The sequence below is a fragment of the Contarinia nasturtii genome, unplaced genomic scaffold, assembly GCF_009176525.2.
Source record: "Contarinia nasturtii isolate CC-2019 unplaced genomic scaffold, AAFC_CNas_1.1 Cnas_scaffold_1371, whole genome shotgun sequence".
In the NCBI taxonomy this organism is placed as follows: Eukaryota; Metazoa; Arthropoda; class Insecta; order Diptera; family Cecidomyiidae; genus Contarinia; species Contarinia nasturtii.
In genome coordinates, this window is record NW_022198708.1 from 947,050 (window position 1) to 958,424 (window position 11,375).

The 11,375-nt window shown below is 34.5% G+C and overlaps 2 protein-coding genes across 2 annotated transcripts in view; both read left to right on the forward strand.

The window, feature by feature from the left end:
- The first annotated feature begins 4,237 nt into the window (after positions 1-4,237).
- LOC116345854 (testis-expressed protein 9) lies at positions 4,238-5,691 on the forward strand. Its single transcript, XM_031775568.1, has 3 exons — positions 4,238-4,815; positions 4,988-5,198; positions 5,299-5,691. The coding sequence occupies exons 1-3, from the start codon at positions 4,238-4,240 to the stop codon at positions 5,689-5,691; spliced, it is 1,182 nt and encodes a 393-aa protein (XP_031631428.1).
- Positions 5,692-8,292: 2,601 nt separating this feature from the next.
- The window catches only part of LOC116345755 (cuticlin-1), a 35,635-nt gene continuing 32,552 nt past the window's right edge, over positions 8,293-11,375 (forward strand). Inside the window, exon 1 of the mRNA XM_031775415.1 lies at positions 8,293-9,458. The gene's annotated coding sequence lies outside the window, so the exon portion shown is untranslated. The remainder of the gene's footprint in view (positions 9,459-11,375) is intronic.

Here is an 11,375-nt window from a genome sequence, read left to right on the forward strand (position 1 = left end):
ATGTAAGTAGGCTGTTTTACCTTTGCGCTGTCTGTTTGTATATTTGGTTTTTGCTCACATAAATTTGTATTCGTCTTTTTGCAGAATATTCTGCATGTTATTGTTTTCTTCTTAGGCCGTCAAATGATCTCCAATTTATTTTATTATTATTTTTTAACAAGCTTCCGATGAAAAAATGAAATGGCTTTGGTATTTGTGAAACTAATATCATTCTCTTTTTAGTAATTATCACGATATGCAAGTATTCAAAGTGTCTAAGAATCTAAAAAAAAATTCAATCCAGTCAACATTGAAATTCATTGAATTTCGTCATTTAAAAAGATATCAGAAAAATTCTTGCTAAAAATGCTACCAATGTTGCTGCCTGCACGTTTTCCAAAAATGCTGCCGTTGAATGGTGGTTTACGGTATCCGGCTTCTGTGATGTGAGTGACCGTCAACAAAATGCAAACGGTCATCAAAATCACCATTGAAGTGACTGATCGTGTTGCGAATATCATTTTTGTTGTTTTTTATTCCTTTTTTCCTCTTCTAAATGAAGTATTAAACACGAAACGAATGCAAATGTACTAAACCAAAAAAATTGTACTTCAAACAAACAGCGAACTGTGTTGTAATCAACTCAAATTATTCACTGGATATTTTAACAAAAATTTGTTCAACGGTTTCTTTTTATTGCTGCTGAAAAACTAAAATAAGATGTGCACAATGTATTCTCGAGAACGTAACAATCGAAACTGATCGAAAGTGCTATCATCGATGCACTATTTATACGTTTTGATGGCTGACATCAAGTCAGTGAAAATCTATTATGCGTAAAAGCCCATCTTAGATGAAAATGGCATGTGCTTGATGAGCCACACACCACTTAAGCATTCTCTTCCAGCAAATTGTCTCAGATAATTCAATTCGGTTACATTTTTTTTTCTTTTTTGCATGCAGCAAACAATGTGCTTCGGAGTGGTGGATGCGCGATGGCCATTGAATGTACACTGTGCTTCATCGAATCCTTGGCATACATGTCAAATGGAAAAGCCGAAAACGACGTCAAATAAATCCGGATGCTTGAAACAAGACAAAAGGGAGAGAGATAGAACCCGATTCAAAAAGAAATCGATTTTACCGTTAGAAAAATACCGTCATGACGACGAGCAAAAAAAAGTAGAAACACTTTGATGCTCCGGGTTCATGAGATTCCCTGTTGTAATTAAGATGCTATAATTCGTAATTTACTTGGAAATTCAATTCGTTTGCAGTAATAAGTGCATTTTCAGCATGAAAGAGAAAAAAATGTAGGAAAAATTGAGACCCGATGGCTTTTACTAGAGAGAGAGAGAGAGGGAGAGAGAGAGGGAGAGAGAGAAGGCAGGGATACAGACAGCGAGCGAGCACATGGCAATAGTGAAGACAATACGATTTTCCCACGTGGGACAACCAAGCAAAACCAATTTATCGCGTAATTGCGTTATGGACACCAAATATAGCTATTAATATTGCTCGGACATGAAAATCAACGGCGAATAAAAATGTGTGTTTTTTCCATTGAAACGAGAATTTCCGCTTTTCGGACCATTCACTTGTTGTATAAGGCTGAAAAATTCAATTACATTTTGAACTGAGTAAAAAAAAGTTCCGGAGCAACGGCGTCAATAAAAGGAGGAATATTTTCAGCATTCAGTTACTACGTCGGGCTACCGTTATGGTTCTGTTGTTGGCACCAAAAACGGCACACAATCAGGGTCAATGGAAAACTCCGTTAGCATCATTCCATGCAGATGTCATATGTATGTTATCGCCAAATATAATTACCTTAATTTATTGTTAAACATTTTTTTATATATGTATAAATTACAAAAATTCCGTCTCTGTGTGCTGTGATTCATTTCGGCCATGAGATATTCGTTTTTTTTACTATCGTCGGAAATGGTTTTTCAACCACAAACATTAAGACTAGAAAATTGCCTCATTTCAACGGAGCCACCATCATCACTCAACCGCTCCCGATACATCATGCACCCGCTAAAGTGGGCCGACTCTTATGTCTTTTTTTTTGCTAAACTTTTTCGTGACAGTCTGCATATATGTAAATAGTTAACTTTAATGAAATGAAAATGCTATTTTTGTAACTTGTTCCGTTTTGTTATTGCGTATATTGAAATACATGAAGTCTCATGTAAATTGAATACAACCGGTGTATGTGTGTTAATTTAATTTAATATGAGTTGTTTGGAATGTTTTTCGCATGCGATTTGTTCTTTGTGTCCGAATTTTGTTCTTCTTCTTCTTATTCTCGTACACTTTATTTGGATAATAACAGCAACTCATGCAACTGACTGTGATAAATCATCAAAAATGTGCCGTTTATTTCAACATTTGATTTCAATATCTCGCCAAAAAAAAAAAAACGAAAAACTCTGGTTTTGGCCATTTACACATGAGACCATATTTTTGGCCCTGCATGTGTATCGCATGATCGATAATAAGTTACACATGACGTTCGTGCATATATTTAGAATTTCGGGTATTGAGTGGCTCAAAATGAAATTGGGCCTAACCGAAACACGCTTTCGACGTTCTTATTAAGAACTTACTGATAAGGGACATTCCAAAAGTGACTTCAATGAAGTTTACGATTTAGATAAGATCTCGTTTTTTTTTATTAAGGTATTACTAGAAACATATTTACGAAATCGGTCGTTCCCACTTTTATTCTCATCGAATTGTTTGGATTTTAGTATAAATTTTGTGTTTTGAGCTCTTTTTTCCCGTGACTTTTGCGTCAAAGCGAATAGTTTGAACTCATAACACTGTTTGTTTACTGCACAAACTCAAAATTGATAAACCAAATTCAGGAGGTAATATCAGCAAACATTGGAATTTTCCATCGCAAATGAATGATTTTGAAAGAGAAAAAAGCGAGAGCACGCGAAGCTGAAGTGAAACGCAATGCTAAAAAAGCATGAAGAAGCATCTTGAAAACTTAAGTCGAATCGATTCCTCCAGATGGATTAGCAATATTTCGCAGCATAATACAAATGCGAAAAAAGGACTTAATGACAAAATATCTTCCGAGAAAGGAATGAATCGTTAAGAGGCCGATTAATGCTCGAATTTTGTTTATACAAAGTAATGGAATCCATTTGAATAAATAATTTCTAAATGAGCCGGAAATGCCATTAAATGATTCGAAGCTGATTGAATTGTGTCTATCGAGTGCGGAGAAAGGGGGGTAGTCGATGCAAAAGTACACACAGCAAACGTTGCCGTCACAAGAACAAACATGTATACATTAGTCTATGGCAAATGAATACATTTCAAAGGTGAGTGAGGCGTACGTTGAATATTATTTATTTAGACGTCTGAAAAGAGGCACCAAATTGGTGAAACCGAAACACGAAAACCTAATGGCGGTAAAGTGGTTGATACATTTATATTCTTACCCTCGCATCAAAACAAAGTAAAACATTGTCAATTGTTTTCTCTGTATCTCTTTTTCACGTCACATGTTTTTTTGCTTTTCGCTTTCATTCCACTTGAATGTGTGTCGTGGGCGACAGTTACTTTGCCTTAAAATATATTCTATGCCATTTTTGAACAAAAAAAAGTGTTCTTATAATATTTTTTCCATTGACTTTCAACTAGGTAATGAAATGGCGTGGCACATGTTTTTCGGGGCCATAAAATTAAATGTTTTCCACAATTTACCATCAGGTTAACACATACGGCAAATTTTCGGTTGCAAAAAAAACTCTTTTCAATAAGCGGCATTTTATTCGCGGTCTTATCGCAAATGTTAAAATATCAAAATAAATTGTAGTTTTATGCATATAGAAAAATAAATAAATAATAATTAGTTGACAACATGATATGGACGATTGCAAATGTTTGTGGTTTTTTTTCTTTCTTCCTTTCTTTCAAACTGAAATCAACGAAATAACACCAAGAAAGCAGTCTACAAGTGAAATGGGCATATACAAAGTTTCCAAATTTTGCCATAGAAACCGCCAAACAAATTGGTTGCCATGCGATTGTAACGCAACTATTCTCTGCTGCGCTTTGTTTACAAATGGACTCCATGCACTTGAAACATCTGTGTCGAACACCGGCTTTCACTCTTTATTCTTCAATTATTCAGTAACATGTTGTTGTTGTTGTTTTTTCAACATTTGCCATTTCAATCAGAAGGTGTGTTTTTATATCGTCTTTGTGTGTTTGAAAAGTAATAACTGTGGACAAAATGTCAGATCCGTTTTTAGAACGTGAAAAAGAATTGATGAAATTAAATGAATCGCTGAATAGTAAAATGTCATTTGATCTGAAAACACCAAAAGCGATTAGTTTGAAATCAAATAATAACAAAGCGAAAAAATTCATCGCAAATAAAGCGGCGACACTTCGCAGCGTTGATGTCAATCAACAGCAACAACAACCATCGAAAAATGGAACAAAAGAAGCAAATAAATTAAAAAATGACAGCTGTGATGTCAAAAAATCAGTTTCGAACACCTACTCGACCGAAAAATTATTGTGTGAAAAACCTGAACTTGATCCGAAGGACACCGCCTTTAATCGAAACAATAACACAAATATTGATGACGTGCAAAAATCATGCAACGAACCAATGAAACAAACGACCGCCGACAATAATAAATATGAAATTGATGATCAAACCGTTAACAGCGATAAATTGTGTGATACATTGATTGAAACAATTGAAAAGGCAATTGATACAAAACCATCGACAAACGCCACACAATTAAGTTTGATTCCGGCAAATATTTTTCGAAAAAATGCCAGCGCCGAAGGGATTATTAAGTAAGTTTTGGACAGACGCCCTTATCCTTTTCAATATCATTCAAAAATTTATAAATTTTTCTATAAATACATGGATGATTTAATTCTTGGGTGTACTGGGTGCACTTGCCGACTGCCAAATGAAATAGATTTTTTTGTGAATTATTTGTTTTCTCTTTCGATTGTTCCATAGATTTCTCAAAGCAAAAGTAACAATATTACAGCAAGAACTAGACTTGAGTCATCAGGAGAATACCAAAAATTTGGATAATTTGGCAAAAGCCATTGAACTGCAAAAGAAAACCGAGGCGTCGCGATGTCATGCAAACAATACAATCAACGCGTTGAATGCGCAAATTCAAAAATTGCAACAAAACGAGATGAACATTACGCTAAAGTTGAAGGTGAGCCAATTAGACCTTGAATCAATCGGTTGTTGACAATATTAGTAGGCTCTTTAAATCGCTTTCATTCAATAACGAAAATAATGATTTGATTTTTAAGGAAAATGACTCAATACAACAGTCGCATCGAAAAGAGTGTGACGACCTGAAATCAAAATTAAAGATGGCACACCAGGCGAATGCTTCACTTGAACTACGACTGAGCAAAAGTCTCGACGATTTGGAGTGTTTGCGTAAAAATTATCGTGTTATTAAAAATGGCGAAAAAGATTTGCAATCGTCATTGCAACACGAACGCACATTCTATGAGAATCAATTGAAAATCAATCAAAAGCAACGCAACGATCTCATTGCCGCACTCAAAAAGCATATGTTACTCATTGGCAATTTGAAGCAACAAAATGTCTGCCTTACCCAAGCAAAATGCATTCAAATGTCGGAGAGTGAATTTCTTAAAATTTTGGACTGGAATAACTCAGACGCCAATAAATAAACAGACACTTTCTTTTTGGCAAATAATTATGACGAAATCACCATATATATATTTATATTTTTGTGTGTGCTTAAATTCATCTCTCGTTTGTAAATTGACATTTCCAGTGCGTGATGCTAATTTTTATATTGCATTTCATTTTTGCGCTGAAAACGGCGACTGTTACACAATTTTAATGGTGTTTTTTTTTTTGTTTTCGCTAGCCTTTAACGTGTGTGTAATATTTGTTAATATCGGGCATATGCCAAATGAAAATGCATAGAGAATGATGGCAAATATTTGATCTGAAAAATATTCAAATTAAAAACAACAGCACCCACATATTTCAATCAACATCACCAACCGCACGAATTGAATCAGGTGATTTTGAACGGCGATGAACGTTGAATCGTGCATTTGATTATTTGGTTAAAGACTGTACGTTTTCTCCTTGAATTGTAAATACCAATCTGTCAGCATACTAATTACAAATTGGCGGTTTACACTTGCTTTTTTTTGCTCTTTTCAAAATGCATAAAATCACAAGCCAGAACACATAAAACATGCCATTATGTACTTCAAATATACTGAAATTAAAAAAGAAATTCAAAACGATTTTTTTGTCGATTTGTTTTGTTTTTAACACAAAAAAAGAGAAAAAAATCAACATCGATCTGAAAGTGTTTATAAAATGTATTTACTTACGGACATTAGATAATATTATTTTCCCATTTGTGTAATAAAGCACGCTTCGCTCTTCTTAAACGATCAAATCGAATAATTTTGCGTTCTGCATTCGCTTTAAATTCATTATAAGAAAATCAAATTAATTTGTATTAGTGTTAAGGTATTTCAGTTGAAAAAGGGACCAAGGTCGCTTTTTTACAATGCGTGGATTATATTACTCATTTTTGTACTTATTCGAATAAAAAAATATATTACCAAACCAAAATTGACTCCCTCGCTGATTTATATTTTCAAAATCAAACTTCTTTAATTTTACCATGAATTCGAATGACAAAGTCACATTTTATACAGAATTTTGTAACGGCTATCAACTTTCTTTAAACAGAATAGAAACATAGGTGAGAAGTTGAACGTACTCAATTTACAATGACTTATTTTCAGCCAGATGAGATCAAAAGAGGAGAGATTAACGTGAAAAATGTGAGTCTCAATTTTTTTTGTCTTGGAATCTCTTTCATTCTAATATAAATAGTAGCAGGTATTCTCGTCCGTCCGAAAATATCTCTGTCACTGTTTTATTGTCCGACGTTGAGTAAAATGAATTGCTTGAAGTCGATGTTAATTTTAACTGCTTAAATTGAGTTTTAATGGATTTTTTTTTAATTATTGATGGACATCACGGAAAAATCCCAATTTTTATTATTCGTTCAAATTATTTTAAATAAAAATAAAGTTTCTCGAAAATTTCGTCGAAGAGTCAAATTTACGAACAGTTTTCAGTTAAGAAAAGTCACAGTTATCGGAGTAAAGTCAGCCAAAGTGTCCATATGCTTTTCAAAATTCTCTCTTCTGAATGAATTATTTAAAAAAAAAAATCATGTATTTTCTCTGCTTTTTTTTCAATCTAACCCAATCAAATGATGAATAACGTGTAATTAATAAACGCGCCGCAAATTAATTGGCAAGATAATGGTGTGCGTGCATTGCTTGTCATTCGCAAAAACCGAATCGTGATCTGTTTTATGTTTGTTCAATTGATTTAAAACCGAAATGAAAAAAATTATATGAAAATAAAAATACAATATTCTTTTAAGAGTCGTTTGCACGCGATGCTTCACCACAAGATGTAGTGACTCTCGCGCCATTGAGCATTAGATATATGCAATGCTTGTCGGGCTGAACAGTATGAATACATGAAACGAAAAAAAGAATGATTAATTTCACAGCATTTGCATTAGACTGATTAACGGAAAGGAAAGACTGAAAAGACGAGAATCATCGTGTTTCTATTTAGCAGTAACATCTACATATAGCACAGAGAATCATACAGTCGCATACATTTTATACTGCATATAAACGTATCGTGTGTGTCTGTGTCTGTATATATATGAGTGTTGCCACCATATTTGCTATTTTACTCAAGATCAACCACAAAATTCCAACTCAAGGTATTCATGTTATAAGCCGAAATGATATAATACGATATTATAAAATGCACGAATCATATTACACGAAAGCAGAGAATCGTGCGCGATCAAATGTTCGCCAACACACACTTACACATACACAAAACGTACAACTATGCTGCACAAAGTCATCGTATGATCGGTCGCGACGATGCGTCCATGTATTCGAGATGATGAATGAATATGTGTTCGCCCGCATCAAAAATACCTGTGTGTATACCTGACAACACACATACATCGATTCGATCAATGATCAACCGTTTTCTTCATCCATACACGCTTGTGTACTCAACGCCTTAGCGATTCAAATGAAACGAACAACGTTCGCGACTTGTGTACACTTAACACAAATACCTACACATAAATAACACCAAGACAACGGCAATGCAAACGCGACCGACCACGATCGAACACATGGAGACCTTATTCAATTTTTCTTACCTGATCATTTTCTCAGTTTGCTGTGAGACGTTCACCAGATCGATCGCTACAACATTTTTTTTTGTTTTTCGTTCGACGTTGTGGTGTTGGTTTCTTATTTGTTGTTGTCGTTTCTTTGATTCGCGCAGCAGCGACACACGGTGAGAGCCAAACATTTTGGTAAACAACTGCACTAAGCGGATCTAGAAAAACTTGATAAAAAAAGACAATACAGGAATTAATAAAAACAAAAAAAAAACAAACGCAGAAAAATAAAAACGAATCAAAGTCACCATATTGAATATATCAGTGAGTAATAAACGCATAACAAGTCTCACCCGATATAACCATAGTTGTCCTTTTTGAAATGCACCGAAACCAGCAGTCATCGTCATCCCATCGTTCGTAGTGTGTTTAATCAAAGGAGAAAAAAAAACGAAGATTCGGTGTGTTTTTATTTCGGCGATTCAAAGTGTGAAACGAAAGAAGGAAAAATATACCTTAAAGTGCATGTGCGTTAAAGTCGTTGTTTATTTCATTTATTCGAAAACGGAAAATGGATTCTTTGCAGTCAAACATTTTATTCAAGAAATTTTAACAACCAAATGCAAATGAATGCTAAAAAGAACGAACGGATTTCTTGTCGGGCTGTTCTTTTTTGCCTTTCGTTGAATAACATTTACCGATCATAAATTTTATTATCACATGAAAATATTCATCGGTCCGAAACAAAAACACAAACATAACATAAACAGTGTGTTTACCATCTCGGCCATACAATTTATTCGGAATCGTTTTTCGGAGGTATTTTTTTCGAAGTTCAAATGACTTTTGAACAAAACAAAGAAAGGAAACAGTAATCAATTCAAATATTTGATTTGTTATTTCGAAATTATAATTTTGATGTGTTTGTATGAGAATTTCTTATGTCATCGTGTCATTAGAATTTGATGCGTATAGAAGCGAATAGAGTAAGCGCGCGCGCTCGCAGACCTTGAAAAAACGCCAACTTTTTTTTTGGTATGGAGCAAAATAACAACAGAAATATAGTCAGCCAGAACCATAAGAAGAGAGAATAAAAAAGAAGAAAAATACACCGAGCAAAAAAAGAAGAAGAACAAACAAAAGATTTTTTTTTTGCTACTGATATAAGGGGCTGTTAAGAGAGACACACACATTTTTTGTTTTCTTGAGAAACGGTTCCAGTACCAAACGGTGAGTGAATAAATTTAGATTTATTATTTTAATTACAATCTTTAGTCGCGAACAATCTGTTTTGACTCAAAACTGGGAGAATTTCAACCAAATCGATCAATTCACTGCCAACGAATTGTTTTTTAAAAAAAAGAATTGTTCGGTTTCGAGAATGTCATAAAGTTATTATCGAAAGAGAAACGAGATTGCCATAATTGTAAAATCAATCGAATCGATTGATGAAATTGAGAGACCGAGAGTTGATCGAACGCGCGGAATGTGTCTGTCTGTTTATTCATTTATGTACATTTGTCGTAGGTGCAAAATTGTGTGCTTATGAAATCAAATTGTCGAGAAGAGAAAGAGAGACAGAAGCGACAGAGGAAGATAAAGAAGAGAGAGAGAGAGAGAGAGCAAGAAATATCAATTCTTCGGAAATTGAAATTCGAAGTGTATATCTAATAAAAATGTCAAATATTGAATGAAAAGACATCAAATTAATGATTTGGTTCAATAATTTGCGGTGTATGAGTAATATTGACGTTTCTGCAGGAATATTCATTTGTAGTTGAGGGAATTTGAGATTTGCGATCTTTGCGCCTTCCGTATAGCACGACAGTGAATCGATTCGGTTGCATCGAACAATAATAATGACAACAACAACAACAACGGCAGCATCAGTAGTAGTAACAACACCATAAACCGCGAGTATTATCTCATAAGCAATAGCATTTGTTGGTTACTTTTTGTTTCCAATTCCAATGTGATTCGTACCGTGTAACTTGAGAGATCTCATTGTTTATGCGTCAATTTTGATACACAACATAAGTTTTGATGTTGCAGTTTCAGTTCCTCACTTGCGCACCGTTGTCGTTTTTCTTTTTTTTTTCCTTCTCTATCTACTCGTTTCACTCTGTTCCGATCGGTTTTGTACCCAAGTCGGATATCGTTTCTACATATTGCCCAAAGAGTCAGAGAATTTTCTTGCATTGTAACAACATACATGTAAAACGTATCTGGCCCGCTGCAGTGTGTCTGTGTGTCTGTGTTGCACGCGCATGTAACGTATGCGCTTCTCGCGTCTATTTAACAATATATACCTTTAGCGCTTGACTGGTGATCTGATGCAGTAAAATTGACAATATGGAATCCATTGTTATATTCATTCGAATTCAAAGTTTCTGGCGGCGGTAACGACGATCGCGAGCTTCGAATACATCACCCATACAAAACAGACAACAACGTGTGATGTTGCATACGCGCCCAACGTTACACCGATACATGCGCGCCCCAACTGGACACACAATAGAAAGGAAATAAAAAAAAAAAAAAACAATTCGATCCCAAGAAAGAAGAGAAAGAAAATTAAAAAATATACACACAAAATGTGAAACAATCACTTGCGAACATTTGCCCGAAGAAATAACATTTGAAATTAATTAATTGAAGATATTTGAACAGCACACATTTTTTCGCATCGTAATAATGCGCACAATTAAATCAGCGCAATAATATGTTCCATATAGAGTTTGAAGTTTATCGCAGAATTGTATGACGTGCAAAAACACCCGTCTACGAATTATATTTGATAATTTCTGTAATACAATCTGACGACATGTTTCGCTACATTCTAATTGAATGTTTATGTGCGTTTCACATAGCTGTTTAATCTAACTGAATGTTACGCACAAAAAGCGAAGCAAAATCCGTTTGAAATCCAGCTACTTGAAAGATGAAAGAAGATGAAGAAACGGCAAACCACATTGAATTCCCAGGGCGTAATAGATAATAAAGAGAATCAAAACCGTTGCTCTTCAAGACGAGATTTAATTCACAAAATTTTCTGCACGCTCAAAATGATACGGAGATAGATAGAGATAGATAGATAGATAGAGAGAGAGAGAGAGAGAGAGAGAGAGAGAGAGAGAGAGAGAGAGA

Excerpts from the sequence above, each read along its gene's own strand:
- LOC116345854 (XM_031775568.1), top strand. The coding sequence starts at position 4,238 with ATGTCAGATCCGTTTTTAGAACGTGAAAAAGAATTGATGAAATTAAAT. Across the intron at positions 4,816-4,987 it reads AGCGCCGAAGGGATTATTAA|ATTTCTCAAAGCAAAAGTAA; the intron begins GTAAGTTTTGGA and ends ATTGTTCCATAG. Across the intron at positions 5,199-5,298 it reads ACATTACGCTAAAGTTGAAG|GAAAATGACTCAATACAACA; the intron begins GTGAGCCAATTA and ends TTGATTTTTAAG.